At 41.0% G+C, this 15,391-nt stretch overlaps 1 protein-coding gene across 3 annotated transcripts in view; it reads right to left on the bottom strand.

Annotated features, from left to right (window-relative positions):
• Positions 1-15,391, bottom strand: part of inpp5a (inositol polyphosphate-5-phosphatase A) — a 157,197-nt gene that overhangs the window by 91,681 nt on the left and 50,125 nt on the right. For all 3 annotated transcript variants that reach the window (XM_080868670.1, XM_080868671.1, XM_080868672.1), the window contains exons 3-4: positions 4,841-4,941; positions 4,588-4,675 (exon numbers count right to left, since the gene is read on the bottom strand). In XM_080868670.1, the coding sequence (XP_080724796.1) occupies positions 4,588-4,675; positions 4,841-4,941 (189 nt within the window). The remainder of the gene's footprint in view (positions 1-4,587; positions 4,676-4,840; positions 4,942-15,391) is intronic.

Genomic DNA, 15,391 nt, shown 5'->3' with positions numbered 1-15,391 from the left:
GTCAGAATCCTGGCTTACCTGAGAGAGGACTCAACCTTGGTGGTTATAAGACTCATTCTGAAGCCACAAACACAACTTCTGCTCCATTATTCCAAACAAACTAAGATGCTTAATGCAATCATAATAAAAATTCAGTCAAATACAAACGATTTAAGATTCATGCTAAATGTTGCCTCTGCTGGGTCACCATTTGCAGTTTGTATCAACTTGATACACTTGATCAAATCAAGCAAGCACAGCAGATTTGTCTCATCTTCACGTTCAAGGACACAAATCCAAGGGAAAAACAAAGCAGGACAAAGTGCTAACACAAAACATAAAAAGAAACAGCGGTCTCCTGTCAAAGCACGAGGCCTGATTTATCCTCTACTCTCTGCTCTCATTCCTGTCCTGCAGACCACAGACATGAGAGAAGCCTTTAATTTCCCATTAAAATGCCCCGGAACAACTGAGGGCTGAGGAGGCGCCGTGTGCCTGCTCTGTGTGGACAGCTTGATTAGGCTTGTGTGACTGCGGTAGGTGTCCTTTCTGTGCTAGCTGCAGAGACACCAGAGCAAAGTGTGTGTCGGGGCGCAGCAGCATCAGCATCAGCGCACGTCACTCCAGATGACATGGGCTGCAGCTCCAGGGCCAGGCCTACGATAAATATTAATGGCCAAGAACAAGTGGATTGGGAGTTGAGTTATCAGGGCGGGCCTTCCTAATTGACATTTTACCTGCTGTATACCTTAACGGGGCTGTAAAACACCAGGCCGGGGCTCAGCCGTAGGGGGGAACATGTCAGTCAAGGTACCGCCACCTTCCTCTGGGAGGAGAGGAGGAGCTACCAGCTCGCCCGGCTTCTCATTGTTCAGATTTTTCAGATTTGACATGCAGGTATTACACGGTGCTATTATCTAGCAATTATTGGAAAGATGCTTTAAGAGATGTGAGGACTGGAATCTAAATAATTCTAATAAATTATGAAAATGAAAAAAGCCAAGTCTTTCCTATAAAAAACTAAATTAGGCTTCGACATTTTTTATTTTTGCATTACTTGTCATTATTTATATGTTTAAAATGATTTTTTTTTTTTTTTTTTGGGGGGGGGGGGGTTAACATTTCTTTTTTAGCTTTATATTTCTTTACATTTCATCAGTTGTGTTCATGCTTATGACTTGAATTATTACAATTTAATATTCTACTTATTTACTGGAAAAAATCCATCCATTATTCAAAGGAGCATATTGAAATATTTCATTTAAAAAAGCAAAAGTACAGATTGTTTGCAAAAAATAGCTAAAAACTGGGAAGAAAAGACAAATTTTATATCATATTTTCTTGATTTAGGCATTAGATGAATCATCAAGTTGCAATAAATCAATCACTGCAAGGAAATAAATTGACCGTCTTATTATAGGGCTCCATGCATTCATGTCAACGCATTTATAAATTGCATTCCCCTTTGCATTCACTCTCAAACACACACACACACACGTTGGCCTTTAACATACACCTGTAACACTACAACACAAATCATCCAAAACAGTCACTCGTCTCGTCCCAAAAAACACCAACACAAACATATATGCATACACATACACGGATGCATGCAGGAAACACAGCAGCACACACTCACATCGAGTGGAATCTCAGGACCCAGAAATGTGTTCCCACTTACATTATCTGAAAATTGACAAGCGGGGCAGACAACAAACAATTATCCCCAGAGCACAGGGAGGAGGGAACAAAAAAAAAAAAAGATCGAAGACTGAGAAAACAAATAGAGGTGATGTCATCAGAGCTAAATGGCAAGCCCTGTGTGAGAAAGACTGGAGAGTCTATTCATATTTACTGTTGCCAGGATTTCAATATCAACATCATCGAAAGCACATCAGATGTTTCTCTTTCCGCTGACTGACTCACAAAGACGAGCACAAGCTGGCGTCTGTATTTGAGGAAAATTAAAATATAAAAAATGGTGGAAAAAAAGAAAAGAAAAAAAGGTTAATCCATAGACAAACACCATTAAATAAACAGATCATAATGCTGGGATATTAGCGGCGCTTATGTGAAATGGCAGATAATTAGATTTGGGAAAGGCCAGTGTTTGTAATATTTTTTTGAAAAGAGCAAATGTGACTCAGTGGGTGCTGTGATTTATGAGCGTTTGTGGAGGTGCAGTGTAGCGTGGCGATAACGCACAAAGTACTGAGGAGATCCAAGATAGACGCAGGCAGCGATCACAGACAAACTGGGTCTGGGGGCACGGTCCATAACTGGACAACATCCATATGTTATTTTATAGTCTATCTACATAATCTCCTGGGAACGCGGAGATCATCATCTGATGCACCTGCAGCCTGGTCACTATCAGCCATAACGCTACAACATAAAACATGCTTCTATGTGGAGAGAGAGCAGCACTCAATCCTCTGCTGCTGGTGTTACAATTGAGCATTTGGCTCCACCTAGAGGGCACAGAAGCTGTTTAGCAGGAGGAGGTATGGAAAGAGTCATTGAGAAGAAAAATGATTTTATAAGTGTCGATTTTAAGGTCATAAACATGTACGAAACAGGACAATTTCTCCACTTTTTTTTTCTTTTTTAATTGAAATATGCTTTGTTTATAAATCCCAGCTCACGTTTAGGAATCTATGATTTACTAATCAGTACTGAAACAATCCCCAAGCACTTCCAGCCTCAGCTCAGCTGAGTTCCAGATCTCTACTGCCATCTTGTGGTCATCTGCGTTTACTGCAGGTGTTAGGAAAACTGAGCAAGGTGGCTCCTACAATGTGAGCAGCTAACAACGTGAGTGTCATGTATCACATTAGGTGACACTTGGCTGTGGGAACGCAGGTGCAAAGCTGTGTCACAGCTGCTGCTGCGTCACTCCATCTTTCATTTATGCACTCATATCAAACCAAAACCAGGTAATGCGGTTGTCCGTTTCCACAGACTCAGCTCATATGTAACAATTACATGGTGTGCGACAGCTTTTTAGTTCATGTTCTATCTACAGAAAACAAACAGAGCAATGCCAACCACAGACTAAAATACCACCACAGTGTCCTATTTTAGGAGGATATTGTGGTGCCATTTCAGTCACCTATCACAAAATTGCTTCTGCACTGGCACGTATCAAATGTTCTTGATAGCATTAGAATTCATGTGAAATGTGTAAAGAGCAGGTGGTGGCAGTGGTGGGGTTGTGTGGATCAAAGCATATAATTTTATATATATGCTGAATTGTTAGCATATAGTTAGGGCTCGATCAAGTGGCCCTGAATTCTCCTTTAGTTATGCTGCAATAGGTGTATGCTGCTGGGGGATTCCCATGATGCATTATGTGTTTCTACTTCAGTCACCTTTCTCATTCACTATGTGTTAATAGACCTCTGCACTTTTCTCTGTATCTACTATTATTGTAGGCTCTACCTTACAATATAAAGCGCCTTGAGACGACTATTGTTGTGATGTGGTGCTGTATAAATAAAACTGAATTGAACTTTTAAGCTTCAAGCTAAGTTAATAAGAAATTTTTTCATCATTTTTAGGGTACAAACTGTCTGCTAATGGAGTTCTACTTTGATACAACTAGTCTGAGGTCTGGGGCCTCGCTCTGTGTGAAGTTTGCATGATTCTCCCTGTGCTTAAGTGAGCTCTCTCCAGGTACTCCAGCCATGCACAGGTTAGGTTAACCGGTGACTCTAAATCGCTGTAGGTGTGAATGTGAGTGTGAATGGTTCTCTATCCCGCTGCGTTGGCCCTGTTCTGTGGCTACACATCCTAAGTGCATTAAAGATGATTAAATCCAGTACCAAATCTTCATGTTGAGCAATAAAAATTGATTCAGACCAAATGATTGAGCTAGTTAGCCATCCCTATCACAACAGATGTAAGCTTATAACAAACAATCCTTCTTTTTCTGTGTATTTATCATACATGTACATCTGAAGGAGTGCACAGGAATGGCACTTTGCCTCCTAGCAAGGAAACTCAATATTGTATATTTAGCATTTAGCATAATCCCGGTGAAATCCAATCATCACTAGCATGTAATTCATGCAAGAGAGCCAATGAAAATAAAGTGAACAGTCAAAGCACTCACTACCTTTTAAGCTGCGTTGACTGACTCGCATCAACTTCTGCACTGATGCAAGAAAACATTACACCCTAAGTTAGCAGTGTTTGCTTACCGCCATCAAATGCCACCCACTGAAATCAAGATTTTTTTTTAATACGATCGATATTGTGGCTGAAAAGTAGAAGATCTTTTTTTAAAACAGCTACAACAGCAAAAATTAACCAAGAATATTTCTTACTCCTTCTGTTTAATAAGTATAAGTGCTTATCAGCTTTGTTAAAGTTTCTACATTACCATGTTTATACTAACTCAACATTTCCTGCACCTCTTTCATTGATACACATCATTCGACCACTTTAGAGAATAAGTGAGGTAGAAAGAGGGGAACAGAGGGCAACCACCAGAAAAACAAGGAACGACAGAGAGGGGATGGCAGAGATGGAAATGAGGCAGGAGACACTTTCACAACTGGGGTAAATCCACACAGCAGCCGATACAATCTATCAAACGCCACTCACTGTGAAATGCTCCTGGGATCTGTAGTTCTCATCGAGGTAGACGCGGGCTCTGCTGTATTCCTTCAAGGCATCGCTGGACAACAGCTCTCTGAGGGACAGAACACACCAGGTCATATATAAGCAAAAAAAAAAGTTCAAACTAGCGCAAAAAAAGTTGAGATATGACCTAAATGGCTAAAATTTTGCAGGGGGTGTTGCACGGTCTATAGCACTACAAAAAACTATCAGACAAACTTATGAGCACAACACTTACTTCACAAAATTATCCACGTGTGACATGGACTCCTCGAAATTCTTCCCACCCACCTCCTGACAATGCAGTGCCAAGAAGTGAGGCTTATGCGACTGTACTGTCTGAAACACAAGACAGAAAAAAAGCACAGGTGAAAAGAGAGCAAACAGGACAAACAGTTGTGTTTCACTTCATTTTATTTTTTAAGTGGAGTACATCCACAACAATAACTGCAGCACGCCCATTTTCACACAATAAACAAAATTTGAATCATTTATCCAAGCGTAAAAACCTATATTGACTTGGCACCTGGGCCTCTACAATTCTTCCTAACGCGACTCTTTGACATGCTACTATATTTACACAAGACAAAGTGCCTTGCTAATTTAGGCAGAAGGCACTTAGTGAGCTTGTTCCACACGCGTAACGCTGGCCCCTCTTCATCTACAACCAGAGATGGGCCTGCAGATCTCTATGTATGTACAGCAGGGTGTGACAGACGCTCACACATCGCCATTAGTGCTGACACCTCACTCAGTGTACCAATAACAACTGCACCGCTCCAGCGATATATCAGATGCTTATTAGAGTTTGGGCAAGACTCCAGGAAACAGGAAAAAAGTGATGATTTTTATTATACGGCTGTGAGCAACAAACACTTCCTGGAAGCTATCTCCCCCTGAGTCACATGACCTCCTATTACACATTGGGAGGTGTTTGTGAGCACCCTGTCAGAGGTGCTCAGAGTGGCTGACTTCTAATGGAAAATCAATACCAGCGAGTGATTTACAGCACTCACAAGCACTCACAGGGTCGCCCCTATGGATGTCAGGCGCGAGCTATACATCATTGTCGCAGCCCGGTGAGTGGTGGGGGCTACAAATGATCCCTGGACCCCAATGGAGCCACGCTACTTCACCAGCTCCCGCCCCCACCTCAGCATTGCATTATGCTCACTACAGGCCCAATCAAATAAAAGTAATGTATGGCAGTAATGCTATGGATTTTCCATCAACCTATGGCTTGTCACTTAGCTCGATGACCCAGGAGCGGGGACCTGCAGAGGCCCCAAAGCTGGAAAGATTAGTGCACCTATCAACTCAAGATGGAAAAGGTCACACTCTCAAGGAGCTTACAACTAATGTCAGGCTGGAAAATGGTGCACGCACACTGACGCGCCTGTGCCGTTTTCTATTTATCTTTCCACACTGTAAATTCTGGTCTAGGCGAGCAATCAGACAGAATCCGTGTAGTAATATCATTATCAGGCTCACCAGTGCTATCAGGCCAGAGCCAAACAGCATTGACTGATGACCTTAGTTTGCAAAAGAAAAAAAGAAACCTTCGGACTAGCTTCTAATTAGATATAATTAGATAGTTATTCAGTTGACGTTTGAGAGTCGAGCAGTGACCGATGTGTTGACAAGCTGCGTACTGAATCTATGACAAAAGATTTTATGGTGCGTAACGATAGTGGAGAGGAGAGGACTGCCTCCAGTGACATCTGCTGAGGCAAGGGTGAGAAAAGCCTGTTTGGCCACATTGACACTACCAACAGAGAGCTCCCATATGGGACCATTTTTCAAACTCACAATGGTGTCAAGACGCTGATGTGTTTGATATGAAGGTGTGTCCTCATATCCTCTCTCTCTCGAACGCTCCATGACACCATCTGAACTCCGAGGACGCACCCGGGCGTCTAAATGACATATTTGTTTAACTGGAGCGGGAGCCGAGGAGAGATGTGCTGTACCAACAAAGTCAGATCAAAGTCGCGATCTCATACTTTACATGTATTCAGAAGATGGTCTTAACACAGATGTAGTTTGATGGGGGGATGAGCATGCATCAAAAAAACAAAAAGCAAAAAGCTAAAGTGTGCACTGCTAAAACCCGATTATATGAATGAATGTGTTGACAGGAGCGGAGGATTTAACTGGCAAGTAAGGGTTTTTTTCTCATTGTAATTTTGAGTATTTTGAGACACATAATGGCTGTCAATCAAAAACAATGGTCCTAGGTCGTAACACATATTGTCATTTATCACCTTTTTTCAACTGTAAATTAAGTCCTCAATGTTAAGCTGTTAATATCTATTTTATCTCACAAGATAAAGTTATCTCACTTCAGTTATTGTTTCGTTGTTTTGTCAAAAAACATAAAACTGAGTCAGTCTGACCTCAGAATGATATCAATTTATTATCAATTTGATATATATCAGCAATTAAATGCAGTCTCTTTCTGATAATACAGTATTTGATAAATTGTCAGAAATCACTTCTCTGTTACTGCCTACATAGACATAAATTTACATATAAAAGAAATTCACATTTGACTTTGAGATCTGCACTCAGAAATCTAACCAGCTAGAAGCCAGCGGAGTCTGTTCTCGAGTTGTGCTTATTAACAGACTCATTTAAAATGAGGAAACATGCTGGCAATTTGTCAGACGGCATTTGCAAACTGTCAACAATCTCTATGAGAGTGACCTCTTGTTCGTAGTATTTTCAGAGCATTTTAATTTATTTAATAATATATCGAGAAGAAGAAAGTAGCTGGACTCCTTTAGCCTGAAAAAGTCTAGTTGCTTTCTTTTTCAAGCTGTCAAGATTACCATGAGCTGGATGACTGAGAATAGCCAACTCTCGTACTTCACCAGCCCTCACAACGATTATATGACTGTGTGTATGACTACACGGGGAAACAAACTAAGGCCCCAGTCACACAATAAGGCCTAAAGACCGATCAGTGAGCCCATGATAACTACCGGCTGAAGAGGAAAACGTGTATTTCCAGACTGGTTGGTCCTTTGCAATTGTATTGGTCACCAGCAGATTGATGGAGTCACCTGAAGTTTCCAGGGAAGATGCCATCATGTTCAACTACATGCTAAGCAGTTGTGAAACTGAAGAATACGTCATAAATCAGAGACCGTTTGCCTACAAAGTAAATGTTTTATGTTTTGCCAGGAGGCCTCTGAGTCTGTGTGACTAAGACCCAAGTTAAGTGAAAAATGAGTTATGGGGGGAACGAAACAAAAGTTTATTGCTTCTGAAGTATTCTAAGAGTTTAGGCACCACTGGTCGAGCCACCCTGAAAGCCATACACAAGTTATTTTGCATTGCTGATGGTTGCTAACATATTTAGCTGTATGGCAACAACTGCAGGCCTTGACACCAGAAGCACATTACTAAGCACTAATCACTTGACATGAAATTGAGCCAATGTGTCAGAAGTAACCATAATCCTGCCTTTAGAGACAAAAAAGCACACATTACATTAGCTAGCTATTCATATTTATGCCAAAGCACTTGGCAAACTTTGTGTTTTATGTGTGAAAAGGTCACAAGAAGTACTATGCACCAGATATCAACAGAGATAGAGGGCCTTTTATGAGAACTAATCAGAAAAGCCTGAGTCCTATTTCATGGTTCCTTTTTGGAGGTGGTAAACAATCAGAGGGATCAAAGGAGCTTGTACGCTGTCAAACAGCTGGGATTGTTTGTCTTACTGTCCCATTCCAGCACAACCACTAACTGGGAAGAACCCAAAACGAGAAACATTGGGTGTAATGGTGGTTATTAGGTTATTAAGTTATTTTTATTAGCAGATTAAACCAAAAGACCATCTCATCTAGTGCATGTGAGATAGCCACGATATGGGGTAATTGGATTTCAGAGACTTATTTTAATTGCACACATTGGTCTGTTTAATCAATTAACTATCTGATGCCCTTAACCCTCCTGCCATCCTTTAAAAAACTCACACCCATCACCCTAGGGACCATTCTCAGCCACGCCATAAAAAGACCATATATCCATATTTTATTCCACTTTAAATTAGCCAACCTTGTAAAACTACTTCTCCCTGAAATATTCATGTAAAGTTTTAATTATATTTTCGTTGTTTCAACCCTTCAAATCCCAGTGTTATTACATGAGCGCCCTGTGTTATAAGCCCCAAAAACCAAAAAACGAAACTAAATATTTCCACAAAAAACCAGTTGAAGTAATATGTGATTGTCATTATAAGTAGGCCTTTAGATGGACCAAAGATTGGCACCAACATACATTTTGACCTGCCATTATTTTTTTGCATTTTTTTTGCAATTTAAAAATTAAAACTTCAAGGCCCTGAGTCTTCATTGACATCCAAGAAAAGAAGAAAAAATAAAATCATATAATGATAATTTGGGGTTGAAAAATAGCGTTTATAATGGAAGTCAATGGGCAGAAAATGGTCCCCAGGGTGATGGGTGTGGGGATTTCTGCTGCTCAGCCATTTTAGGCTGATTTAAGGAATTCACACTGGAATATTAACATTGACAGGTAAAAACTATCCTGTGGCAAGTTTGGTTATATTCCACTGAACACAGTGGAAATGGCAGCCATTTAACACATAGCAGTGGCACAAAAAGGTCCCAAGAAGGCAGGAAGGTTAAGCACTGTACAAGTACAGATCACAAGACTGGATGCTGGGATCTCACACAATCACTGGCTTGTGACAGGCCATAGAAGTTTCCAATGCAAATCAGCTGGGGGATTATTCAATTCAGTGCGGTGCAATGCAAAGCACTGTTTATACTACTGCACCAGCAATGGAGAGATCCCATTTTCACCAACCTATTGCAAACAAGTGGGACAAGCAAATGAACCTGCTTTGCCTACATGTAAATAACTGAGATGTCCTGACACAGGGTCAAAAGTCCTAATAAAGGATTTGATTCAGTTGCATGAGAAGTCAAGAAAATCAGAAGCAAAGCCTCTGAAAAAAAAACAATAACAGCAGTTAACAGTTCGGCCTTTTCCACTTCACTTGGATTTATAGCATCCAATAAAATGTAACCAGCAGCTTAGTCCAAGTGCCGAGAGTTCACGCTGCCTGTCCATAAAATAAAAAATAAAATTCAGTATCAGGAAGCTAGGATCCCATCAAATAAAGATTTTTTTAATCTAAAATAATTATCTTTTTATGTTTTTGGTTTTACTAAAATGTGCCTTCTTATGTTCATATAAGTAAAAAGCAAATAAAAAAAAAATGTGAATGAGTAATATGATAAACTTTGTATTATTTCAAGCTTTACATGAGTTAAAACTTTCGGTTCAGCAGTACATTCCTGTAAATCTCTTGAGTTCTTCTTTTATTCTACTTGTCTCACACATAAGGTGTCTGAAGGCCACCGTCTTTGTTTAACTAAACTTAACTGAACAAAGTTTTGCTCAAAATATGCTTGAGTATGAAACAGCACAACCATTATAAATAAGTCAAGTGCTAAGATTAAATAGAGAACATGAGAAACAAATCACACAAGCATAGAGAGGAATAACTTTTAATTGCATGACAGTACAGTACCAAAGGCAAACATACCTTTGAGCTTCAAGCAAGGCGTGCCGTTAAAATAATTTTTCTTCCTTGAGGAATTCCCGCATGCGATCATTTCGACCATATATAAAAATACAGCAGGTAACAAGTTTGGTACCAACAATGACCTAGAGCCTTAAGGGCCAGTTTTAAATTATGTATTTATTATTTATGATTTATGATTTATTAGTTTTAACAGCTTCTACTGTGTAATTTGTCGTTAAAAAAAATGACAACACTTGTTCCTTACAATCTTGTTATTAATAGTCGAGGGAGTGTGAAATGCACTGAGCTGCTTTGAAGCAGCAATCCATGCAGCTTTTTGCAGGGTTTTTAGTTTTTTCCTGATGACAAAATGGTCCTGTGTGGTAGAAGTGAAGTTTAGTGGATGTGAGACCAAAGTTCGGTATAAAACAAGCTTTGGATTCTTGCCAGGTGAATGCACTGCACGAGTCTTGCCTGTAAACAGCTTTAAACATACAATGTGCTTTTTCCGATTGCAGCCGCTGACAATTTTCATTGAAAAAAGGGAGAATTGGTTCAGAGTTTCTGGCCAAACGGCAACCAAATCAACTGAGAGCAATGTGTGCTCCAGAAGGATTGTGGCAAGCTGGCCCAGCGAGGCTGATTGTAGTTAACTCTAGCTGTTTCTGCTGGCTGTTCCCAGCCGTGCAAAGTTCAGAGTCTGGTGCTTCTTTCCATGACGTCAGCCGGCAACAGCACAGAGCTGGCATGAGGCTACAGGCCCGCCTGGTTCACACAGGGGCACATCGCTCTCTCTCTCCCTGCATGCTTTTTCGCGCGCGCACACACACACACACACAATGATATCGTCATCTAACGCACATAAGCACGTTGCACAGTGCAAACAGAATTCCTCAACAGCCATAACCAGCACATGCTCTTTACACACACACACACACACACACACACACACACACACACACACACACACACACACACACACACACACACACACACACACACTTTTTCCTCATGATATCTAAAATTCCTGGCAATCCAAAAATCACCTTTGCATGCCGGTGACAGTGAAAATCAGGGGATAGCAAAGCTAAGTTAAGAAAGATTTAGAAATTTACAGAGGAAATGCCGCTGAGTTCATGTTCACCTGTATTTTGTGATTTCTGGAACTTGCTCTACCTTCTACATTAAGAAGAAGCTGTTGTGCCATATGAATAATTTCAATTGATTAAGAGCAATCATACAAACTGACAAAACTGGAACAGTTACATCTATAACTTCTGTTCCCTGAAGGAGAGGAACGGGGTGCCACAGATAAGTGTATCAAACCCCTGTATGTCTCGGCTGAAGAAACCTCTATTTACGCCTTTAAAGTGGGTGACTTGTGATAACTTCCACACAGCCCCGCTTTCACATATACCCCCTGTCATCACAGTCATCCTTTTTTGATAGCCACTCTTCACAAGCTAAGCTGTGCGACAGGGCAACCTCGCTTTGGATTCGTTCCTCTCCTTCAGGGAACATAAGTAATAGATGTAACTGTTTGTTCCCTTTCAGCCAATTCGCTTGGTACAACACATAAGTATGATATATATCTATATCTATATATCTATATATATATATATATATAGATAGATATATACACACACACGCATCCCACAGAGATCCCACCAAACTGGAGTCGGACGAGTCAGTGCATGGTAGACACAGCAGAAAGGACAGCAGCCAAAGACAAGTCCCATGCAGGACCTAACCACAGGTGTTAGCCAGCGAACTCCTTTAATGTATGGCACCAGGGGCACCTTAGCTATCAATTAAACCTCTCAGCAGTTAAGAATGAAGGCACCACAGATCCAGGTACGAATGAATCACTTCTTCTCCTGGGAGAGAAGGTCCCTGTGGAGAGGAAGCTCCCAAGGCCTTGCTGCTAACAGACTCATTATCTCCGCATATCACGACTTGGCTACCAAGGGGCCACTAGAATCAGGGAAAGACGATGTTGAACAAAGAACAAAAAATATATTTTCCTTTGGGGGAAATGCATAAAGTAGCACGTCTGGCTATTAGTGAGGCTCCTGAACTCTCTGCCCCCCTCTCACGGACAATAACCATATCCAACTTCTTAATAGCAATGAACTGGTCTGCATTGGTGCATCATATCTTTATTCTCTTCCCCCTCCTGCCCCCCCCCCCCCCCCTCTTTCTTAAATAGATAACTATCATATCTGATATCATATCTCACAGTACAATAATATTGAATGGGTTGCATTGTTGTATTTTGTCATGTTTCTCAGGTCTTTGTCTGAAATTCTACGAACATTATTGCTAAGGATTGTCTTATTGCATTGGAGTCACACTGGGTTAAATATGTACACTTGGGTTTTAAGGGGTATTTATTATTTTCTTCTTTTTTTTTTTTTTTGGGGTTGTATGGAAGCCCCAAACGCAATTTCATTGTTCTTGACAATGACAATAAATAAATAAATACTAAATACTAGTGCGCTACTGCATCCATGCCTAGGGGTGCATTGTGGTCGACTATGGAGAAGAACAGGGGCCAAATAGATGCCAAAACTGGGCCACTATCAAAGGGTGAAACCTCCATTCTCTCACCAGACAAAAACTCCTGGAGAGAAGGTCTAGTCCCAGGTTCAGATGGCCCGGAACATGGGTGGCTCTTAGAGACCAAAAACCAGCAGTGCACCATAACAGCAGAGAGCAAGACAGCTTTAAGAGGGGATGGGAGCATGTCCCTCCCTGATTGCATGTAAGAGTCCACTGTTGAACTGTCCATCCTGACTAGGACATCCTGGCCCCTCAGAACTGGAAAATTTTTGCTTTGCTTTGCTTTGGTGTTCATTCCAAAACACAAAGACTGCACAGCAAGACTTGAAATTAGCACTTCGTGGGCAGGCTACTCACCAACTGCACAGAGGAGGCTAACATAAACAGGGGCAGATAAGCTACAGAAGCAGACAACAAAGCTAACAAGCAGCAGCTAACTAGTAGCAGCTAACTAACCCAACTTACCAGGGGATTTTTTTGAGAGGTGAAAAGCGTGCTAACTAAGGGATGCCTGTGATGACAGACTCTGGCTACGTCTACACTAATCCGGATAATTTTGAAAACGGTATTTTCATCTAAAAACACTCCGCGTCCACACTATCGTTTTCATCCACACTGAATACGCTATGTTCCTGTACTGCACATGCGTGAAACGTAACACAATTTACTTTCCGGCTCTTTGAAACGTGGCAGCAACATGTCAAGGAAAAGTGCCGAGTTTTATCTGGAGCATATACAAACTGATATTAATCTTTTAAAGGGCTGTCAAAATAGAGAGCAACCAAGACAACTGCTGTACAATGCCGTCCACAATCTTAGTTGAATTGGTCACATTAATGCATCATACGACTAAAATGCATCATCGTTTTCAAAAGCCTCCATTTTCGCAGTCCACACTGTGACGCGAAAACGACGTTTTTAAATTTACCAACTTTGGAGAGCATTTTCAAAAACCTCTGTTTTCCATGACCGAAAATGCAGACGGAAAACCAAAACGGAGAGAAAAAGATGCGTTTTCAAACGAAAAACGTATTAGTGTGGACGTAGCCTCTGATGTGCAGGCGGGCCATGTGCAAGTCATCGCAGCTCATCCGCCTTGAAGGCGTGAATAAAGAGGTTTCTTCAGCCAGGAGACGTGGGGGCGTGATATCCCTTACTTATGTGTTGTACCAAGTGAATCAACTAAAAGGGAACTCAGATATTCAAAATAATTTTCAGGTTCAGAGCCGGTTAAGTCATAAATTAATTGCCTGAAACTATTCAATTTGGTTTTGGTTTCATTGTTTTCATTGTCCTGTTTCTTACTTTAGATGTCTGAAGGGTTGAGGATACGTTTCATGCTCGTGCTTCTATTTTGTTTATCAAAAACATGACACTGCAGCAGCAGGGCCTGGTATCCTGGTTGCCTGGCATATATTTATTTTAATTTTTTTTTTTCCTGTTTGCTTAGTACAACACAGTACAGACATTCAAAGCCATGATGAAAAAAAATCTGTGTGAAGCTTCTTGTAGAAATAAATAATAATGTGTCCCGGTGTTAACTGCTTTAGGTAAACTTATGCCACAAGCCTGCATAACATATACAGTCATCTGAGAATGATTTGAGGTGGCTTGCAACTACAAGCAGTATCAAATCGTATTTTCTGTTGGAAATGCCATTCCTAAACTGTGGCCTGCCCCGGATGTACCCCTCATCTCACCCTATGGTAGCCAGGATAGATCTAGTGCCATCTGACTCATATCCCGATTGAACAAGTAATAAAAAAATGGATGTGCTCCAAGTTTGGTTATTTATTACCACAACTATAGCCATAAAAGAGAGGCAGTAAGAAAAAAAACAACGTCAAATGATATGACTTTGACTATTGTCTACAGCAGCGGTCCCCAACCTCCGGGCCTCGGACCGGTACCGGTCAGTGAGTCGTTTGGTACCGGGCCGCGAGAGTTGAGGCTCAGGTGTGAAATGTATGGTTTTCAGGGTTTTTAGCGTTATTTTGTTATCGTTTTTATCGTTTACTCGATTTTCCTGGGTCTTTTCACGTGTGTTATGAATAAATCTTCTTTTTTTCAGTACCGGTACTAGTTTTATTTTGTTGTATTTATCTGCGACACCTTAAAGGCCGGTCCGTGAAAATATTGTCGGGCATGAACCGGTCCGTGGCGCAAAAAAGGTTGGGGACCGCTGGTCTACAGTACAGGGTTACAAAATCTTAGATCGGGGCTATAACTTCAATGGAATTGCAATAGCTAAGGCACAATACACCAAACATAGCTTTGGTTTTGTTTTCGTGTTTTTTGGTATTTTTATTTCTGCTATGGAAGTCATGAGGAAGGTCCTTCTGTTGATTTCAGGTGACATGGTCTTACAAATATACCCGTAAACCTAATCAGGAATACTATTCTTTGCCTCTTGGTTACTACTCTTGCATCACATTCAGTCTGTTTGATGAGATTTTCCTTGTACACAAGGAAGTCCCCAACTGCTATCATTGCACTGCTGATACACTGAAATAAGATCCATATTTATGGAGCCCGATGCAAAGCATAGTTACAAACCCTCGCTATTATTTTCATGCCCCCATGTCCTTGTAACAGTTTCTGCATATGCAACAAACGGTATACTTGTTTGAAGGAGAACAATAAAGTGTGCGTGTGTGCGCGTGT

The sequence above is a fragment of the Rhamphochromis sp. 'chilingali' genome (genome assembly GCF_963969265.1).
Source record: "Rhamphochromis sp. 'chilingali' genome assembly, chromosome: 20".
NCBI classification, from domain to species: Eukaryota; Metazoa; Chordata; class Actinopteri; order Cichliformes; family Cichlidae; genus Rhamphochromis; species Rhamphochromis sp. 'chilingali'.
Note: the sequence above shows the minus strand (reverse complement) of the source record. Positions and strands in the feature narration are given on the sequence as shown.